This window comes from Sus scrofa, chromosome 15 (assembly GCF_000003025.6).
Source record: "Sus scrofa isolate TJ Tabasco breed Duroc chromosome 15, Sscrofa11.1, whole genome shotgun sequence".
NCBI classification, from domain to species: Eukaryota; Metazoa; Chordata; class Mammalia; order Artiodactyla; family Suidae; genus Sus; species Sus scrofa.
In genome coordinates, this window is record NC_010457.5 from 64352824 (window position 1) to 64375495 (window position 22672).

The 22672-nt window shown below is 36.1% G+C and overlaps 1 protein-coding gene across 3 annotated transcripts in view; it reads right to left on the minus strand.

Annotated features, from left to right (window-relative positions):
* CYTIP (cytohesin 1 interacting protein) overlaps nt 323–22672 on the minus strand; it is a 68161-nt gene continuing 45811 nt past the window's right edge. For all 3 annotated transcript variants that reach the window (XM_021074749.1, XM_003483653.4, XM_021074748.1), the window contains 7 exons: nt 22612–22661; nt 22323–22377; nt 18781–18883; nt 18496–18589; nt 15576–15645; nt 6441–6507; nt 323–3765 (listed from right to left, as the gene is read on the minus strand). In XM_021074749.1, the coding sequence (XP_020930408.1) occupies nt 3305–3765; nt 6441–6507; nt 15576–15645; nt 18496–18589; nt 18781–18883; nt 22323–22377; nt 22612–22661 (900 nt within the window). In that variant the 3' untranslated portion in view covers nt 323–3304. The remainder of the gene's footprint in view (nt 3766–6440; nt 6508–15575; nt 15646–18495; nt 18590–18780; nt 18884–22322; nt 22378–22611; nt 22662–22672) is intronic.

A 22672-nucleotide genomic window follows, 5' to 3' on the forward strand; every position in this document is an offset into this window, starting at 1 on the left:
CCAGGCTAGGTGTCAAATCGGAGCTGTAGCTGAGGCCTACCACAGCCATGACAACCGGATCAAAGCCACATCTGTGACCTATGCAGTCGCTTGTGGTAATGCTGGATTCTTAACCCTCTGAGTGAGGCCAGAGATTGAACCTGCATTCTCACAGAGACTATGTTGAGTTACTAACCTGCTGAGTCACAGTGGGAATTCTGGTAATGCCCTTTAAGAACGTCAAATAGGTAGGTGTCAAGAAGCCAGTCCAGATTTTTTTAACCTGTTTGTAAAACAACCATTTCATTTAAAGTAGGTAAGCAAAGATAGAGGGAGCAAAAAGTTTTGACACTGAAGAATAGCATTCTTTATTTCTGAAAGGCATCAAATTTTTATTGTATGGCCCAGAGTTCTGTAAGGAAATGGATATAAATCACCAATAATTCTGTGATCTGAAGGATTTGGTATGGTTGTTATGTACTATTTACTGTACTTAGATTGTACATATCCATAAATATTTATCCTTTATGATTAGTATACACAAATTGTGTCCAAGTTTGATTTTTAGTTCAAACTAGGATTTTTTAATACTGTTTGTATCATGCAACTAAGATATAAAAGTATTGCAAAGTAGAAAGTGGTAAATAAAAGTTCATTTCAAAATATATAGTTCCAACCTGTCTGAGACAGTGGCATTCCTTTAATATCATGACAGAATAATTCCCAATATACCCAGGATTCAAATTTGGCTTATTAATCAATGCTGTATGAGAAAAATGCATGTTCATGACAAATTGTCAATAATGAAATTCACCAGTATTACATATTTGACAACTTTAGGGTTAAAAAAAAAAATCAACTCTTTGCTTTTTCTGTTCCAAGTAAATTACATCAAAGTGAGTCATTGTGGTCATTGTGCCAGAAGATTAGAGAATGAAATCTTCTAGAGCCCCACTGAAGTCACATTCAGTCTGAAAAGCTGTGCTGTGAGAAATTTACCCACATTTCCACTAAACAGTTTTCTTACAACATGTGAACGCACAAAACATGACAACACTCTTCCTTCCTGAACTTTGGTTAAAAAGTGCTTAACTTTTTTTCCAGAATATATCTAAGTCTTGACTCTAATTCTTCTTATCACAGACTACAATGAAACATGCTGCACTTCTTCCCAGTACCATTTGGGGTTTGATGTTTACTGTAAGAAAGAAGCATTACAGTATACTTAACACTTAAAACCATAGAGAAGCAAATGACACTTTGTCTACGTTTCCAAACTGTGGTAGTTCTTGAAACATTGTTCACATTGTAGAAGTCCTCAAAAAAATGTGATATTTATTTCCCCCCAGACTTGTCAAAACAGGATTAACAGCAAATGCTACATTCATGTAAACCAATATTTAACATGATAATTCTAGTCTATAATGAAAAATAAGCAATATCAGTCAATACTGATTTACAATTGCTATGCAAGCCCTTGTTGAAAACGTATGTGTTGCTAACCATGCAGTTATTAATGTGCTTATATCTGAAAACTTGCATGTAGAGGCCAGGAGAAAAAGTCCACCCTTAATGTATGTTTGTTTTCCTCTTTACCAAATAGAAATTTTTTTCCTGTTTACAATATCCTTATTCATTCAATATCTACAATCATATGTCTTAAATATTCTTAAGGGTGGGGCAGGGGGTAGTACTGTGATGATAACTACATAGAACCAGCTAAAGTGTATGATATCTAGAGAAACTTAGAGGATAAGTTAGTGCTGGGAATAACTGACTCTGATATCAGCCCTGCACCTGACCAAGGGACTTCTCTGAATTTCTGCTTCCTTATTTGCATGCCTATTATCTCTCTATGGGGTTATCTCTGGGATCAAGTGGAAAGCATTTTTAACCTGCTTTCTATTCAGTAAGTGATAGACACAACTGCTATTGTTCCTGTGAAAACCTTACTTTTCACATGAATGATTCTCAAGTAGAGGCCACTGGATATCTCTGAGTTCAAAGAATTAATAGAAAGCAAGTCCCAACTGGAAACGTTTTTCTATATATTTTTTTTTTTTTGTTACTTATTTCTTACCCTACAGGCTTCCTCATCCTCACTTCTTTTTTTTTTTTTTTTTCACTCAAATATGACTCATTCTTTACTCAGTTTATTTAAGTGTAACAGTTGCACTCAAACTCAACTGTCAAATGTCTCTATTTGATAGACACACACACAGAATATAAAATCAGAAAGAACTATTTATTACAGTGTCCAGATTATCTGTTCTAGAGTATAGATAATGAGCAGCTGTATCACTAGAACAGAAAAATCATGGACTTTAATGGGTATGGAGTAAAAATATTATTACAAGGCTGGAAGTAATATGATATGTTAGTATCATAGAAAAAGAGTGCTGAGGCAATCACTCTTTGGGATATGAAATATAAAGTGAAGAGTAAAGTGAAAAAAAAAATCTACTAGAGGAAAATCCTTTTCCTGACTCTAATTTTTAAAATTTTAGACATTTATTCAAAAATAATCACAAGGCTGTAGTATCTTGAGAGTTCTAGACTTATCAATGCTTAGGCAGAACAAAAGTTGAATCAGGTTAAGAATGATGTCCCCACTCATTTTGTTTAGGCTGACTATAAGAAAGATCTTATTATAATCTACCTCAGCACCCACCTTAGATAACATCTTTCCATGGATCTCATAAAATTTAAACTCTCATATTAAATCTTATACTTCCTGCTTGATTTATTGTCACTGTAGATGTAAAAAAAAAGGCTGATGATCACCTTCGTTTATAATCTTTCATAGAATTGAACAGAAACATTCAAAATTGCCTATTAATAGGATTCCCCAAAGGCTACTGAGCTTAAGCAACTATAAAATTTTATAACTTACCAATTAACCTACAGAAGGTGTTTCACATAATTATATTCTGTCACTTTTTTATTCACACTTGACTCCAAAAAAGTTCTCAACTTTTACCATGAATAATCTAGAAAATAAATATCACTCTTGCTTTCACAAGCAGCATTAACAGGAGCAGGCATTTGTATTCATTTATTATATTTCCTAACTTATTACTTAATTTCCCAACTATCTGCTTAGAACTTAAGCTGTGCTGGTTAAAAAAAAAAAAAAAAAAAAAAAAAAAAAATTTAAGAAGAAAAAATAATGTCATGAAAATTTAAATAAAGGTCATTATTGCCATAAAATGGGATGTCAGTTTTGCAATCTGTGTGCACTTTCCCACTAAGCTGGGTGGAGCTGATCTAAATGAATCTAAAGACTGTTACGAAATAAGCTAATATAAAAGGGCACTAGGACCCGTTAAAAGCGACTCTCTTCCTCTTCCACAGCGCGGTGAAGGCCAGGGATAAATTTCAAGAGTTGTTTCCGGACACTTCCCCTTCTGCTTTTCCTGGGCAGGGTCCCAAACATGCTTGAGAAGTTGCCTTCCCACAAGGGAGACATGGACCCACTGCTGGCAGAGCTAATACTCCGGTTCCTCCTTGAAGAAGACCTCTTCAGAAAATCCTCCCCGTCCTTGGGGATAAAGCACTCATCATCTGTGCTTGTTTGCCGGCTGAAGGCTTCCTTGCTTGAGTCCTCAGACACACATGTCTGGTAGCCATCCTCACTGTCTATGGTCATGGAGCTCAGCCAGCTCTTACAGCTGCTTTCACTGGATAATCGATTCCGGTCCATGAGGGCTGGACCAGGCAGGGTTCCAAACAAAGTTGATTCGTCTATGTCCATGTTTTCCAAACTTGGGCAGTTAGCCGCATCACCTAGAATGCAGAAAATAGAGTCTACTGTAAAATGGATCTGACCATTACCCTCTACAAGTAAATACACCAAAATTACTTTGAAGGGCACAAGAAAGAGTAAGGGTAAATAATACTTTTCACTAAGCTTTGATTTGCATGAATAAGTGACTATTTATGAGACCAGCTGATCAACCTTATAGGGGGATTCTTCAAATTAGCTGTTCATAGAGTAGTTCCCATGTAAAAGGGGCTCCACGGTAAAAAAAAAAAAAAAAAAAAAAAAAAAAAAAAAAAAATTAATGCTAGATTAAATAAATTTAAGCAAGATTCTTCCTATGTGAACAGTTCAGCTCATCTGACAGTATGGCAGTGTGACTTGTGATTTTCCAAAAGGATCATCTCTTAAATTGAAGTTACTCTGCCACCTTTTATTAAAATTCTCACAGAAGTGGGTTTCAAAGAATATACTTTGGGAAATGCCATCCTATGGATTTTCTTCATTTCAGTTCCTCTGATTTTTAGCTACTATCTTTTAAAATTATTACAACATCATTTGAAGTGTATGGAAAACACAGTTATAAAACCTGTACCTCTAGGCTGATTATTAGAAAATTCAAAGGTGTTTAAAAGAGAAAGCATATCTTCTAGCTTCAATATTACAATTTATTTTTAGAATAACTTAATACTTAAATGCTTTGAAATGATAATGTATTCAAAAAACATCCTTGTCCCCAAATAAGTAATAATTCATTTGAAGGTGTTGAATTTTATCTGCTTAGCTGAATTTCTTCATCAACCTTTTATAACCTATATCTGGGCTCTCCAGACTCAGATTTTCATCTCCCACCAATAGCCTGTTCACATCCCACTTGCTTCTGTACTGAATTTGTTGGTATGTTCCTAAAGAAAAGAGATTATTTGTAGGACTAGCCTGAGAAAAACATCATTAGAAGGAGACTTCCCCAAGAAAAGTAATAGAACATTACACACAAAGAAATGCTTTTATTTTACATTGGTTATCTCAGCTGCATGCCTCTGTCCTTGATTGACAATATAAAAAGTGACTTTATTTTTCCATTTGATCCACAGGGTTGAGTAGGGCCAGCATTTTGGTGGCTAGCCATAATGCTTTCCTTTTTGTTAACATAGCCTACTTTGTTTTTTCTTGCAACAAGTTAATGAATTTCTTTTGATTGGAGAGCAATTGGCTTGTAGAATATCATTCCCTGGATATTATTCTAGGTCTAAAAAAGGTAAACTAAAGAACTCCTTCAGTATCTCAAAAAAAAAATGGCCTTAGGAGAAGTCATTCTACCTGACCCTGAACTAAAACCTTGTTTATACAAGGCCACTCTTATAGAACCACAGAACTGCCTACACTTATCAGATCAAACCACATGCTCCAGAAGCAGAGGCAAAGATATCCCAAACACCTTCAAGTCTACAAAGATCTAGGAAGTAGCCAGCTATTTGTGCCTCTTTCTTTCCAGCAAACTTCAGACCTTGTCCCCCTAACCCCCTGTCTGTTATACATTTTTTAAGAATATTAATTTAGAAACACAAAAAGAGTAATAACACATATATGTTTCACTTTTTGAAAATACAGAACTTTAACACAAACCTCTAAGCCATAAATTAGTGCCTAATTAAGAATTAAATGTACCTTTTTTCTGTAAACAGATTATCACTTTTAACAAACAGATATTCTAGGTTATAAATAGCTGTGTGTTATCTGAAGAAGATAATGCTCATATTTCACACCCACATAGCTAGTGCTGGTTGTTTCAGTGAAATATTTGTACATACAAGTTCATTCCTCAGGTTACACCAGTCACATACAAATAAGTCAACATGCTGGGTTTTTTTTTTTTTTTTTCTTTTCTTTTCTTTTTAGGGCTGCATCTGCAGCATATGGAATTTCCTAGCTAGGGGGTCAAATTGAAGCTGCAGTTAGAACTTGTGCCACAGTCACAGCAATGCCAGATCTGAGACACATCTGTGACATATGCCGTAGCTTGTGGCAATGCCAGATCCTTAACCCAATGAGTGAGGCCAGGAATCAAACCTGCATCCTCAGGGACACTATGTCAGGTTCTTAACCTGCTGAGCCACAATGGGAGTTCCAGCCAAATTTTAAATTCACACAATGCACAAAATGGCAAGAGCCATGCTTTTCCTGTTATAATGCTCCTTCACATTTCTGCCTTAGATTTGAGGGCCATAAAGAAGAATTTCTCTGAGTTACTGTAACTTTCACACCTTGAACAAATAATAGGAGCTCCACACAAGAAGCATGCGACCATTATGACTTCAAGAATTTCTGAGAACTATGCAGCCTCTGAGCTATGTAGGTTCTCAGAAATTTAATTCATCTGCTGAAGTAGTATTAAAAAATCAGGCAATCATTTCTATTGTTCTTCTAAAATCCCCAGGCGCCTCTTGCAAGTGTGTGTACATACAGGCGTGTGTATGCAGGTTTTCTCCTGTTTGTGTGTTGTGTGTATGAAGGGGAGGGTGTATGACTTATCCCTTTTCCAAATACATTGGTCACTCCAAAAGCCACACCAAAGAAACTCAGACTACTATCTTGATCCATGATAGACAATTTTTTCTTGTAATGATGATAATCTTAAAATAATTTAAAGGCAGAAAGAATGAAATTTAAGTGTGGTTTCTGAACAGGAAATCACATTTACCATGAAGCAGGCGCTGTTCCTGTAACTGTAGAGATCTGAACTCCACCCATTTTTTCTTCAAGGTTTGCTGAGAAAGGAGAAAAAAAAAGTACTAATTATTAGGAAACCCCAGCAAGTATAGCAATTTATTTCTGGGTGTTGCGATTTGTCATTATTTTTTTTTTTCATTTCTTTCTAGCATTAACAAATCCCTCCCATTTATTTAAAGGATTTATATATATATATAAAGGGGAATATTTGAAATGCTAATTTCTCATGAAATAATCTAGTAGCACCAACAAGTTGAAGCAATTACATCATTTTAATAGAAATAGCAGGTAGTAAAAGACCATGACATTTATATATTCTTTATTTAAAAATATTATAGCATCAGGTTTGTTCTTGGGTTTGTGTCCATTTACTAACTGTTTTGCTAAGGCCTCACACTCTAGGCTTCTCCCATCTCTAAGATGAGAACAGAAGAATCTAAACCCCAGGACAGTCATGAGGATTAAATGCATTAGCAGATATAAAATGGTTAGAATGTTGGAACAGAGACTAGAGCTCAGTAAATGTTCAAAAAATACCATCACCATTTTGAATGGATAAAGAAGATGTGGTATATATACACAATGAAATGTTACTCAGCCATAAAAAAGAATGAAATAACGCCATTTGCAGCAACATGGACGGACCTAAAGATTATCATACTAAGTCAATCAGACAGAAAAAGACAAATACCATATGACATCACTTATGTGCAGAATCTAAAAAATGGTACAAATGAACTTATTTATAAAACAGAAAAAGACTCACAGCCATAGAAAACAAACTTACAGTTACCAAAGGGGAAGGCAGGGGGGATAAATGAGGAGTTTGGGATTAGCAGATACAAACTACTATATATAAAATAATAAACAACCAGGACCTACTGTATAACACAAAGAACTATATTTTATTAAATATAACCTATAATGGAAAAGAATTTTAAAAAGAATCTATATCTATCCACCTACCTTTCTATGCATCTACATGTATATGTATAACTGAATCACTTTGCTGTGTACCAGAAACTAACACAACCTTGTAAATCAACTATACTTCAATTGAAAAAAACAAAGAAACAAACTACCATCATCATTCTATAAGTCTGGGGCACCAAAACAGTCTATTGTGCTTGGTATCTATTCATTCTATACCCAAAGGGGAAGACACAATGACCAGCTCTAAAAGGCTTCCTTGGAGAGCTAAACTTAGAACGTTGTGAGCACCCTGACTTCTGAACTGCTTCCTTCCTCAGCTGCCTCATGTGTGAGAGCAGTGGCCCAGGATACAACTATAATATAAGGCCCAGGGCACAAATGTCATGTGAGGGCAACTGCTGTAATGGTCACAACAGCATGTGAGGCCTGGCCTGGCACACAGACAGACCAGCCACGTCGATGGGAATCGAAAGCAAGCCAGGAAGAAGGCAGCTGACCCGGCACAAAGGCTCCTTCTCCCTCCCACCCCTTGTTCAAGACTCTACCCCTTCCTTTGCCATTTCAGGTCCCCACAGTGAACCGGCAGGCAGGCAGAGCTCAGATTTGCCTGTGGACACTTATCCCAAAGGAAAGGCAGCCTCGTTGGAGACAAGCAGTCCTTTGTACAAAGCAAACTGGTAGGGGCAGATGAAGGCTAAAATGAAAAAGAAAAAAAAAGTACATTTGGAAGAGGAAGATGAAGGAAAGAAAGTATTACAAAGACTGTCATTAGGAATTCCCGTTGTGGCGTGGTGGAAAGGAATACGACTAGGTACCGTAAGGATGCATGTTCGATCCCTGGCCTCACTCAGTGGGTTAAGGATCAGGCAGTGTTGTGAGCTGTGGTATAGGTCATAGACGTAGCTTGGATCCTGTGTTGCTGTGGCTGTGGTGTAGGCTAGCCTACAGCTCCAATTTGACCCCTAGCCTGGGAACCTCCATATGCCCCAGATGTAGCCCTAAAAAGCAAAATAAATAAATAAATAATGTCATAAAATGGCTGAAATGGCTGGTTCCTCAGTTCAGGGATTGAATAATCACCCGGTCAGATTTTCTAAGCCTTGATAACAGTAACAGCAGCAATCCTGATGCTTGTCAATATAATATGCAATCAATAAATCAAAGCAATACCTGGCTATTAATATCTCACTCTTTCTATATTATAATAAGTCTACCTGAGTATCAGATTGTTGGGCTACCTTATTCACAGCTCTTGTTACCTATGTAAATCAGTGGTTTTATGAAGGTCTGAGTTAGGAAACCAGGAAGTGCAGAACTAGCAAGGATCTGGCATAGACACCAAGCCCTTTTTTTTTTTTTCTGAAGAGGTTTATCTCTTTTAAGAAAATAGAGTCCAGTTGGGGAGCATAAGGATAGATCGACAGTCAAAACTAAATATAGAGAGAAGAAGAAGTTGTATTTCTGCACTTACTTTCCAGAAATATGAAGTCAGGCCTTGCCAAATAGTTTTTGTGAAAATAAAAGTTTTAAAATATCTAATCTGTTGATTTGGCCCAGTCATCTAAGTACGTCGTCACTTAAACTAAGAAAATACCAGGGTAAAGAGCAGATGTGTCAGAGTGACTAAGAGCTTCCCTATTTTCCTCAGAGTCTGTTTCTGCCTATTATTAACATCAAAGCTGTGTATTTGGGCAAATCTAACCTCTTACTATTAGAAGAAGATAAAGCAGATGAGATCTAAACATACTGGACCACATTACTTCACTGTGCCTGGTTCAGTGCCTGCTACATGGCAGCTGCTCTGTAAATACTGGCTAAATGAATATATAAAAGGATGGCTTCCTGAACCAACACTCAGCTTTCACACATTGGATATTTTGGGTGAATGTATTTCCAACGTTTTCAATCTACATGAGACATACAGTTAAACATTTCCGTGGCACTTTGCTACTTTTATAGTGATTTCATGGATAATATGCTGTTTAATTTTTCTGTCCTAAAAAAGTTCCAAATTAGAAAATAAAAGGTCAGTGTAGCAAAATATTTCCCAAGGGCTACAAAACCAGTAAATATCAGAGCTAGATTAAAAAGTAGCTCCCTCAGCCAGTCCCACTGGATGTGGTGTTTTCATGTTAAACATTTGAATCATAGGTCATGAAAAAGGGAATCCCTGAAAACACAGCTCAGGAGGGACCATCGTTTCTAAAGAAAAGGTTGTGGCCCTACAAAGAGTCTTTAAAGGATTCAAGGCACACTTAACATAGGACACAAAAACTAAATGTCATGTCTGAAGGGGAAGCCAACCTGACCCTGGTTATAGGTCAGACCTGGACGTTTCTGGCTCAAGAGATGAGCTGGAAATCTCATAATTTCAATACTAGAAGAGGAACAGAAATGCAAGAAGGTGAGCAGGATTGAACCCAATTGTCTTTTGGAGCTGGAGAAAAAAAAGATATTACAAAGATATTAGACCCTATGGCTATAGCTTAAATCCACTTATATGAGGCAGAGACAAAGTCAAGTTTCCTGCTTGAGAAAAGAACCTTGGCTGGAGCTCCTCCACCGTGAAAAGGAGGTTGAGCAAAGCTGCTGAGGGTGGCTATAGTTCATGGAGAGCATGTACCCAGAGAGGCAGGAGCACATAAACACAGCCTCAGGACCTGAGCCAAGCAGCACACTGGCCCTCCAGGGAAAACATCCAAGCTGCCAGGCCTGGGTCTGGACTCGAAACCTTGAAGTACACAGTGGAGGCCCCTGCTCAATGCTTACACTTAGTGGAAGGTGGAGGCCACTATGCAAGGGAAGTGGGCAATCCAACTCTGGAACTCCGTGGAAGTTTGAGAAGAAAGACAACAAAAATGACGGTCAGTACATGGATTCTCTCCAACAAAATAAAAATAGAAAAGTGTTCAAAGACTTTAAAATATGAATGTTTAGAATACTCTGAGAGAGAAATGTAATGTTTATAAGAACAAGAAATTTGAAACAAAGAAAGAAAACAAAAACAGCAGACATGAAAAGGAACTAATTGAAAATTTAAAAATTAATTTCTAAAATTCAACAGAAAGAACACATTCTATGCAGAACACAGATAACAACACTGACGAGGTTACTAAGGAATTCAATATAACATAAAAAAGATCAAGTGATACAAAACCTGAAAAAGTGGTTAGGAATCATGGAAAATAAATCAAAAAGACTCTGAAATATGTCTAACAGGAATTCTAGAAGATAATCTAGGGAATGGCAAGAAAGGTATATTCAAAAAGGTCAAGCTGATAATTATCCAAAACTGAAGAAAATCACAAGCCTTTAGATTGAAAGCACACTGCAAGTTCTAAGCAGTATAAATTTAGAAATCAACCCATATCTAATCACATTGTCATGAAACTGTAGATCAATAAAGACAAAACAACACCTTAAAAGCAACTAGCAACAGATGAAAGATCGCCAAGAGTTGAAAAATTGGTTTTTGAGAAAACAGAAAAATGGGAAATCTTCTAAAGAGAATTACCAAGAAAAAATAGAAAAGAAGGCAAACTAGTAGTATGAATAAAAATGGGAACATAATCATAGTTGTGATAGAAAAGAAAAAGATGGGAACAGAATGTTTATTATCAACTTTATGCAATGAATTTGAAAAAAAATTTTTAATTTATTAACAAAAACATCATTCAATAAGCTGTCTCAAAAAAAAAAAGCCAAAAAAAAAAAAAAACCAGAAAGCCTGAGCAGTCTTACAACTAATAAAGAAACCGAAACAGAGTTTATAAGTATTCCCACAAAAAGAACCCCAAGCCCAGATGATTCAGGTAGCATTACAAAAATTCTACCAGAGAACAAAAAGGGGAAGAGACTTCGCAGCTCATGCTAAGAGTCCAGTAAATCTGATACCAAAACTAAAGAAAGAAAGTCTGAGAAAAGAAAATTATGGGCCATCTACCTGTAAGATGAAGCTATTTTCAACTATCCTAAAGAAAATGTTAGCACATCAATTCTACAAGTATAGAAAAAGTGATTATAAATTATGACCAAGGGAGGTTTATTCTAGAAATGCAAGGGTGGTTTTACATTAGAAAATCTTTAAATGTTACTCACCAGCTTGATAGATTTTTAAAAATAAATAAATGAGAAGACATCTTAACAGCTACAGAAAAAAGTATTTGATATAATCTAATACACAAGCACTATAAAAACTACCAGCAAACTTGGTATAGAAGGCCTCCTCCTTAACCTGAAAAGTCTTTCCATGGAGAGAGGAAAAAATCAAAATAACACCCTTTAAGGTCAAGAACAAAGCAAGGATGCCTACTACTATAGTTTTTTTCAACATTGTATTATAGGCTTCAACCCGTGTAGCAAAGTAAGAAAAAGAGTATCTTTCTTAACAGATAGTTGTTATCTTCACAGAAAACTCAAAATAATGTATAGATATTTTGTTAGAAATTATATAGTTTAGCAAGGTGTTTGAATATAGTAACAGGGTATAAATTTTATTTCACTTATCTATATATTAATCTCAAACAATTTTATAGATAGTGGGGTGTATATGTTAATCCCAAGCTCCTAACTCTCCACCACCCTTTCCCCTTTGGTAACCATAAATTTGTTTTCTATGTCTGTAGGTCTGCTTCCACTTTGTGTATGTTCATTTGTATCATTTTATTTACCATATATAAGCAATATCATATGGTATTTGTCTTTGGCTTACTTCACTTAGTATGATAATCTCTAGGTCCATCCATGTTGCTGCAAATGGCATTATTTCAAGGATTTACTGTATAGCACAGGGAATTATATTTGATATTATTTAAAAACCTATAAGGAAAATAATCTGAAAAAAAATATATGTAACTGAATTTGCTATAAACCTGAAACTAACACAAAATTGTAAAGCAACTATAAAAAAGATCCAAAAATATATTTTTAAAAAATTCAGTCAGAACATTATTTTTATAAAGACACTATAATAAGAAAAAAATCATGTTACAAAGGCATAAATCTAATAAAAGATGCATAAGGATCTATTTGTATAAAATTATTATTTAAGGACATAAAGAAAATAATTAAATTTTTTTTTCGGTCTTTTTGCCTTTTCTAGCGTCTCTTCTGCGGCATATGGAGGTTCCCAGGCTAGGGGTCTAATCAGAGCTGTAGCCACCGGCCTATGCCAGAGCCACAGCAACAAGGGATCTGAGCCACGTCTGCAACCTACACCACAGCTCATGGCAACACTGGTCCTTAGCCCACTGAGCAAGGCTAGGGATCGAACTTGCAAACTCATGGTTCCTAGTCAGATTCGTTAACCACTGCGCCACAACGGAAACTCTGAGAAAATAATTAAAAATTATTTAGTGAGATAGTCTGTCAGTAAGAAAACTCAATATGATGAGGATCTCAAGTATCCTCAAATTGATCTATCTATGTAAAACATGATTATCTATCAAAACTGCAACATCTATTTATGGAACTTGACAATCTGATTCTAAAATGTATACAGACAATAAAACGACCAAAAATAACCTGGAAAGTTTGCCCAACCAGATATACATATTTATTACAAAGGTCAAACAACTGAGGTTTAGAGAGACAAATTGATCAGTAGATCAGAGTTGGAAGACTATAACATCCACTCATATATGTAACTTGCTTAAAAATAGAGGTTTTACTGCAGGTCAGTTGGAGGAAAAGAAGGATCATATAAAATAAATGATACTGGGAGAACTAAGTACTTATATGGAAAAAATAAAATTGGAATCCTATCTCATACTATATGCTAAATAATTTAATTCTGAATGAAATAAAGACTTAAATGTAAAAAAAAAACTTTAAAACTTTTAGAAGAAAATATAGAAAATGCAGATTACCTACAAGAGGTAAACAATTAGGAGCTTTCTCATAAACAAAAATATCAAAGAACCAATACATTCAAAGTGCTAAGGAGACAAAACATCAGCTCAGAATTATTCAATCACCTACAAAACTCTATTTTGATAGTAGTGGGGAGATAAAGTTACTTTTATCAATAAAGAAAGACCTACTTATCCTCTCTGAAAGAAGTAATCCAGCAAGAAGGAAAATAAACCCAGAGGTAAGGAAGAGAATACAAGAAACTAGGGCAAGCTCATAAGCTCACAGGTTGGTATACTTGTTCACCACCAGCTATTTGGAAAATTACTTGTATCTTTTTCATTTAAAAAGTGACAAAATTCTATAAAGTAGGCAGTAAGAAAGATGGACTCTTAAATAGACATTTAAACATGTTAAGGTCCTCATGATGTTCTGGCAAAGGATGGAAATATTGAAAAAAAATTAAGGTTAGAAAAAATAATAAATTATGTATTTTAAAACTTCTAGAGAAGATGTCCAAAGAACAGAAAATGCTTAGAAGCATGAAAATAAGTATTGTGCAAGAGAGTACTTTATTTCATGAAACATAAACCTATTTTCCTTTATATTTTAAATGACATTACTAGTTTATATTTTACATTCCCTTCCTTTTTTTAAACAAAAGGCTGAAAGAACCATTTTTTTTAATAGAGATGTTCACTAAGACTTTCTCTTTTACAAAAATGCATTAACTTTTGACAGTGTTAAAAACCTAAATATAATATTAAGAACTATTTAATCCTTATAAAAATGTAATGATAAAATGTTGGAGGCATTCCTTTAATGTGAAGAAGGCTATTTATAATAATATGCTGACGGTCCTAGCCAATATTATAAGAGAAAAAAAAATAAATTAGTTGAAAAATTGGAAGTAAAGGGGCAAAGCTTTGATTATCTGCATATGATTTTATGTTTACGTAAAAAATCTAAGGTAATCTACAAACATTGCTGGAGTAAGGGGAGTTCCACAAGACTCTTGGATTTAAAATTTTATGCAAAAATCAATAGCAATAAGTAGTTGAAAAATTAAAAGGCTACATTTATTAGAGAAAGAAAAATTAGAAGGTATATAGGAATAAATATAATGAAACATGCAAAAATGTATGAAGAAATTACCAAATATTTTTGAAGTACATAAAAGACAGCATCATAAAGATGTCCATTGGTCTCATTTATTCTATAAACAATTCAATTTCAGTCACAATCTAAACAGAGAATTTTTTTCAAGGAATTTTATAAATTGATTGGGAAAATCAGAGAAAAGCAAAATGACAGAAATATAAAACCAATGTTCCCTGAAAAATAAAAAATAAAACCAATGTTGACAAAGAAGAAAACAGGGTTTGTTAATGAATTAAATGTAGCTGAAGGGAGGAATACAAAATAAAGTTGAAACAGAAATATGGAAACTCTACCCTCTTGGGCTCAATAATTAAGAAGTCCATACTCCATAAATAAAACTGATAAATGGCAGCTATTGCTAAGCTAAGTCCCAGTGAGCAACCTGTTTTTAGTAAGCAGTGCAATTGCTATTAGATTGACTGCCTCTTTGTCCTGCAGGGGGAAGCAATGAGGCAAAGAGGTCAACTGGTGCTGGGGGAGGGGTCTCCAGGACCATGACTCAGACAGAAGTGAGTGAGGGCCTAGACTTCATGGCTTGCCAGAACCTCACCAGTCCAGCAAACTGAAAATTTTAAGACCCTCAAAGAGCCCAGAGAATTTTCACTGAACATCCTGCATTGTGCACTATCTCCTGTTAATTTCCTCTTCAAAGTTGATAGCGTATTTGCTGATGAAAGTGGATTCAAGAATAGCCACAGGTATAGAGGGAGATGCTTTTTGCAGTAAGAATGAGGCAGAACAGAAGGATACCGAGAAGGACAATAGAAAAGCAAAAATCCAGGCCTGCCTGCACACACATGCAGTGCTTGGAAAAGTGATGAAAAGAACAGCGCCTCCTTCTTTTTTTTTTTTCCAAAAGAAATGTAAATCAAAAGAGATCACAGGTGCATTAATGAAAAGTTCTTCAGGTGATGTGCCTTCCTGTTGCCTTTCAGAGGCTCATAGACAACGGAGAAGTAGGAAGCAAGAAAGTGATTTGCCCTGGATTGTGGAATTTAATATTCCTGCAAAGGTAATTGTATGGCTCTTGATAATTCAGCAGTTTAGACTCATCATGACATTTCATCTTCAAGGGCTATCTCAGTTCTTCGAATAGATCTTTATTCTACCACTCACACATTCAAGAATGAAAAATGTGCCTCATTGTATTAAATTAAATTACCTTTAAAACTTGCAGTTTTGCCTCAAGCTCTGTTCTTTTGAGAATCATTGTTCCATTAAGAGTCTCTATCCTGTTTTAAGAAAAAAAAAAAAAGGTGTGGGGGGAGGGAACAGCATGAATGATTCTTTCAAACAAGTACCATCCTTATGGAGCACTACACTTTGAGCACAGACTATCCTTTAAAAGGAGCATTAATGTTACCATTCTCATGGCACTTCAAGTATCTGGACCTAAGCCAAACCTTCTGACAACATTTAAAGAAAGAACATAGGGAAAAATACTCCCTTTGAGAGGGTGACTGAAAGAAAAGACTCTGGTAAGTTTGTAAACTATAGCTCATTTTATATGGCAATGATGGTTATTCTCTACTAGAATCTGTTCTTGTGTGGTCTGGCTGAATTGCCTCTTTCACTTGGTGCATATTTGCTGGGCATCTACTATGTGCCAGACTCTAGATAGTGTGCTAAGTATGAGGGGCACAGCAATGAAACAGGTACCAGGGACTTTCCAAAAGTGACATCAATAAACTCTTTCTTGAAACAGGGGGACAGCTTTTCTTCCCTAAGTTTCTAGGAATATCTACCTCTGTAAATTGCTTTAATGTTGGAACTAGAACAAATAGAATCAGAACTACTATGAGATAATAACTTTCATATGACTCTCTCATCACAAAACCTTTTATGTGTACAAACTTTAATCCTGGAATTATCAATTTAATGGTGTTCTTTCTCCCTATAACGAATGCCTTTCTGAAAATAAAAAGGCTTGTTCTATTCTGAGTGATTTGAATTTGTTTTGTGGCTCAAGTTAGGAGCCTTTATTTTGACAGCTAATTATCAATCTGAAGAAGATTAAATTTCACGTGTGAGTCACATAACTAAGCATTTTTAAAGTACTGGTTTGAATCCATTCTGATACGTAAGCTGTAACTTTGTAAAGATTCATGATATTTTTGAAAGCATGGTAAAATAGTAGTATTAAATCTGGAGGCAAATTTTCCTCTATTTCCAATAGCAGCATACTTGAGACAATAAGATGAAAGCAAGCCAACACGTCTACTTTCTCATGAGGGCATCTTGACTCTGGGCAGCAGTGAGGCTCCCTAGGAAGATGTCTGGGATTTTAATGTTGATCTCACCTTCCCAAGCCATAGATGTCTATGGGCAGAACCACAGGCATAAATTGGCTGCTCTCTTCAGTATTTGTACAGACTGGCTCTCATTTTCCTGATCTATGGATTTCCAATTGTCTCTACCCAGCTCTCTTTAATTATCTACCTAAGATCTGCCCATTTCACCAGTTTGAAAATAGGTTTCTGATTCTAACCACCAGCATATTCTCTTAGACTTTATATGGTTCCTGCCTTGCAGATTCTCTAGAGCTAGAGTGGCCCCCATTCTTTACCCTGAACTCACAGGATCCACAGAATTGGATTCAATTCTCTACATCACTGGTCATCTTTCAAAACTACTCTTGCAACACACTCCGAAAAAACATCCTTCAAAGTTTTAGGCTAGAATCACTGAAGAGCGTCCAATGGGTTTTTATTGGCAGCTTGCAAGGAGCAGCTGTGGTGTAGCTGGAGAAGAGATCCAGGCAACCATAGCAGATGGTCAGATCCCAAGCCCTGGCATGCTGGATGGTTGGTCTTAACTAAACCTCACTTCAGCCTGAGTCACTTCATCTATAAATAAGAATAAAATTGGCCTTACAAAGTAGCTGTGAAGAATAAATGAGATAATCAGAGTAAATTCTAAACTATTAAGCCTAGCTGATGACACCCATATTCTGCTCTCTAGAGAACTCTCCATCTTCATTTCTTATTATACTCTTCCTAATTCACCAACTACAAATTGCACCGGCTTTCTCTCCAAAGAAAATTCCAAATTGAATATGCCAAGCCCATTCCAATGACTCAGAGACCTCTCCCTTTACCTGAAATATTGTCACTAGGAGTTCATCTAAGCATCCCTTCTCTACATTTTGCTCCCAGTTCAAAGTTCACCTCAGAGAGGACCACTTTAAACACCTAAGCTAAAGCCGGAGCCCTCTTACTCAAGATTCTATCCTATTCCTTATTTTATCTTTTCATAGCAGTTATCAATAATTGAAATATCAAAATTTCTTATTTTTGTAAGCTTTTCTTGACTATCTCCTTCTGCAATTACTAAAGCACTAGAAGAATCTTTGTCGCCCATGAGCCCATCACAGAGCTGGAGAAATAATATTTGCTCAAAAAATATCATTTTAATGAATGGGTTAATTCCATCTTTTAACTAATTACTTAGGTCTTATTAGGTTCTAAGGGTGGTACGAAGGAAATGTCAGTTGAATCTCTACTTGGGGAGACTAATTTCCCATTACTAAGTAAGGAACAGTAGCGGGTGTGAGTGTGTGTGTGTGTGTGTGTGTGCGCGTGTGCATGCTCGCACGCCCACGCGCATGTGCAGGGCAGGAGGGTTAAGCAGATGGTTCGTCCTTCCGAACAGAACACTAAGAGAGAGAAACAATTGGCTGATGGTGTAAGAGAAAAAAACTCAGCCCTTCTGATCTTTTATTTGTTCTAAGCACAGGATTATATCACCCATAGAAACTGGACCCATTTCTCTCTGTCCAAAGAGAATGTGTGCCAGTGTAATTGAATTTGACTTAACAATAATTTTTTTTAAATGCTATCCCTCCCACTCAGATGTTTGGGCTATTGATGTCCTCTGACTTCAGATGCTGACACATGTTCAAGTTTGAGGGAACCCTGAGAAACAAAAGGAATTGATAAAAATGTTAATAGCCAATCCCCAAGAAAAGGTGCACTGCCTCCCTTCTTGTGATCCTAAACAAAAAGCCTATTCACTCGCTAAACAAGGCATTATGAGAGACCATAACATTTTTGAAGCCCCATGGGAAGCAGCCAGATAGTTACGTTAGCAGGTTTCCTGACGATCTGATCAGGTCAACAACTTGTTTGTGGGTAAAGCCTTCCGTGCTTACACCATTGATATTTGCAAGAACATCACCTGGGAGATGCCAAGAAAAATGAGTGTTAAAATGATTGGTTAAATAATCTCCTGACCCGCAGGTGAAACAAAACAAGCCCCAAACCTTGGCAACATTTCAAACCAACAATCATGTCCTGACCTTCACTATCAAAAAATTTTTTTTCTTTGCTATTTAAGTAATTTCTAACATGAGCAAAATTCTAAATTACCAGCTTGCAGGCCAGCACACTGAGCTGGGCTATCCTCCTGGATTTTGCAGATCAGAGTGCACATCTCTGAGGAGCAAGTGTTCTGGTTCTGGAGCCTGTAAGTCTGTGAAATTTAAAGGGATACACAATTATTATTCAAAAAAACCTCAAAATCTATTTGTCAAAAGAATTAAATGGTATCACCTACCTTAAGTTTGTATAACAAGTAAGTGCAACGAACAATTTGGAAAGCCTTTCTCCTGAATATAAACTGAAGCTATGTACCAATCTTACACTTTTCCCACACAAACTGTAGCCAGCTCCATTCATAAAAAACATATCTGGCTTGAGAAAGAAAGGATGAGATTGGCTCAAGACGTTATTCTTTCAAACCTAAGAGAACACCTGATGTTATCATTATCGGGTATTTATCAAGAAAAATTCAGTTTCTCTTTTCTCAATGGGATAAAACAATAGTGGCCAAGAGCAGAGAAAAAAAAATCTCTATGTGATTCTCCCAAGTAAAGTACTCATTACAGGAGCATATGAAACAGTACACATCCAGTAAAGGAGATATGCCAACAATAATTATTTTAAATCAGAGTTCTGCAAATAATGACAATCTGCCCTGCATTAATTCAAAAGTACTATAATTGACTCAATTACCTTCATTTCTGAGAGCTCGCTGGTACACTCGCCCTGAATATTCACCAGTTCATTAGCCACCTGACTAAATTAGAAAAAGTTATGCTTCACATCTTGCCTCAATTTGGCAACAATAGTTTGGTTTTGTTTTTGTTTTTATTTTTTCTCGATTTGTACCAAGAACACAGCTCAAATGTTTGCAGGATACAGGAGACCAGCGACCTATATTTTTCTCTTTCACATATTTAAGTTATAAGGTCTAGTTCAATTTAGAATAAAAATCAGCATTCTGAGTTGACTAAGTCTTCTAAACATCTGGTTCCTAAAATTAAACTACATTCCAGCACTACTTCCTTGTGGAAAAATTAATATCCAATGTTCATTACTTCTTATTTTACACCCAGGCTCCAGAACTAGCAGAACAGGAAGTCAGTCACATGTAAGCAACTTCTAGAAACTTGACTTTGTTAACTTCTAAGAGATTTCTATTCACTCTGGAAAGCATTAAGAATCCCTGTATCTTAAAGGTAGAGGAGAGTTTTGGCGATCATACCATCTGCTTTCCACCTATGTCAGATCCCCCTAACAGCTTTTCTTCAGGGAGTCTTCTTGCCACAGCCTCGGCCCTTCCAGAGACGGAAGGGTGGTCTGGTTCACGCAGTACCTGCACCAAAGCCATAAAAGACATTCCCTTGGAAAGCCACTGTTACAATGATTCTCATTAGCAGTGAGAATCCTCCTTCCATGCCCAGGGAGCAAGGTGAGTACAGGGAAGGGGAAACATGTTGATTAATATAGCCTACATTTATATATTTGTTTGCAACAGGTGTAAAATTTGGGGGTTAGACATGGAGAAGGAAAGCCAAGTTCCCACAGTTATAGAAAGAAATAATTAGATATTTCTTTTTTTACCCAGTCTTCCAGCTCAGTCATTTCCTAGAGACACAAAAGTCACATTCCTTTTCTCATGCTCAATGACCTTCATTCTAACACTTATCATTTGCTGATCTTCTACTGGAACCAGGCACACCATTGCTAAGAACTTTATATGTGTTATTTTATTTGAAGCACCTAAGAACCTGATAAGGCAACACTGAATGAACATGAACTCAATTGTACATGAATCTAAGGTCTGTGTTCCTATCATGCAACATTACTCCCTGGCGCAGCAAAATATCAGCACCTATGGAAACCAGAGGAGGTAGACTTTTCTCTCCCAGCATGCCCTGTAGACCAGGACCCAAAAATGTGTTAACATTGGGAGTACCGCAAAGGTACAGGAGCTTCCGTCTGTTCTTCAGAATTCCCAGTCATGTCCCCTATTTGATGACTGCTCTAAATCTTATGAGTGCTGGAGAATAGGTTATAGCATAGAGCTGTAATGGAAAGCATGCACCAAAAGGGAATTTGCAGAGGACCCCTGCATTACTAGGATAACACAGACATGTTGCAGTTCAGAGGTGAAGCTGTTAGTTCACATGGATCCACAAAAGTCCATGCCACTGTAGTGCACGGTCTACTAATGATAGTTTTGTCTCTTGTTTCGTGTAGAGTGTTTATGGTATGAGGGAGAAAGCTGGGGAAACACCTTTCCCCATGTGTCATAGAAAAATGAGAAAAGATCATCCTTGGCCGTGTTAACTAAGGCTAAGTGAGTAGTCTTTGCTCCTGTTTCAATAGCAATGGCTGCACATCCTTGGGGATAATGCTCATTTGAAAAGAAATGATGACATAAAACGTAGTGTCTCTACAACAGAATAGGGAGTGTTTCATATGAATGAGAAGTAAGAGAGAGAGTACTATGCTTCTAAAACTTGAAAGAATTAGCAATTTCATCAAATTCAAAGGTAGAAAGGTTCAGAAAGGAGAAAGCCTCTTTTCTCTTAGAGCCTTCTCCCTGTTCATTGCAGCTAGAGTTCCATTTTGTTTCTTTATTCATAAAACATGTTTTACGTAGCAGCTTCCTGTTCCTAATCTTAAAACACGCTGACTTTCCAATTGTGGGGCTGATATTTAGTCACCAAAGTTTCTGAAGGCAGCACCAAAGTTAAGATATAAAAACTGATGTGCAGTATAAGAAAATGATTATGCAAAACACATCTGAAAGAAATGCAAATGTGTAAAGGAAAAAGAAGAGAGTAATACTTAAGCTACTTCCTTTGCACTTACTTAGACAAGACTTAATTTGACCTAACTCACTATCTCTGCAAATATGGCCATGAGAAAGCAGACAGCAAATAAGAAATGAAATTCTTAGTTTGGATAATAGAAACCCATAAAGACTATTAAAATTTTCCCAGTGCATGAGGCAATATACCAGTAAAGCCAAATGTTCCTAAGTGTTTCAAATAATAGTTATAAAATGTTGTCATTAAGGGGGAAAAAAGTACAAATTTCTCATTACATCCAGTATGAAAAGTTTAGTATTTTCAAAATGTAACAGGAACTATATGTGAGTATATGCAATCCTTATACACAATTACATATGCTTTCAAGCATTTCTAAATACTAAAGTATAGATTTCAAATCTGATATACAGTATAAAATGATTATGCAAACCACATTAGTAATATGAATTTTAAAATGTGCAATATAAAGAGTATTTCGCTCTCTTATTTATGGGTTGGCTGATATCACATATTTCTGATCAGTCTCAGACCTATAAGACTAAAGCAACTAAGAACAAGGAGCTGAGTATGTCTCATGAGGGTTATTTTATCCACTTGAATGTTTTCTTTCCTTGATGTACCTTGATGTACCAACAGACTGAAAAGCTACCAGAAACAGCCACACATTTTTGAAAACAAGTCACAGCATCTATCATTCTCTAAGTCTGACTTTATTCTTCCTCTGCAAATATCACATTATCAGTGCCATTTTTTTTCATTAAAAGTCTGGAAAATTTGAAAACTTCCCACCTGAATTTCAAATCCAAATGTTCCATTATCTTGCTTTTCCACAGTAACAAGCTTCCTGTAAAAAAAAAAAAAAAAAAAAAAAAAGCTATGCATGAAAATCAAAGTATCACATTTGTCACATGCCTAACATTAAAAATAACTATTAATCAAAAATAGCTGACATTTATGTCAAGTATAGTATGTTTGACTATCTGTGTATGTGTTGTGTGTGTGCCTGTGTTAGCAACACCCTAGAAAACTGTGTTCCAAATATCTCTGTGAGAAACCAAAAATAAATAAATCTCTTTACCTTTGAGACCAGGAAAAGTCACCCAAAGAACTTGATCTCGTCAGAGCAAGCTGAAAAACAT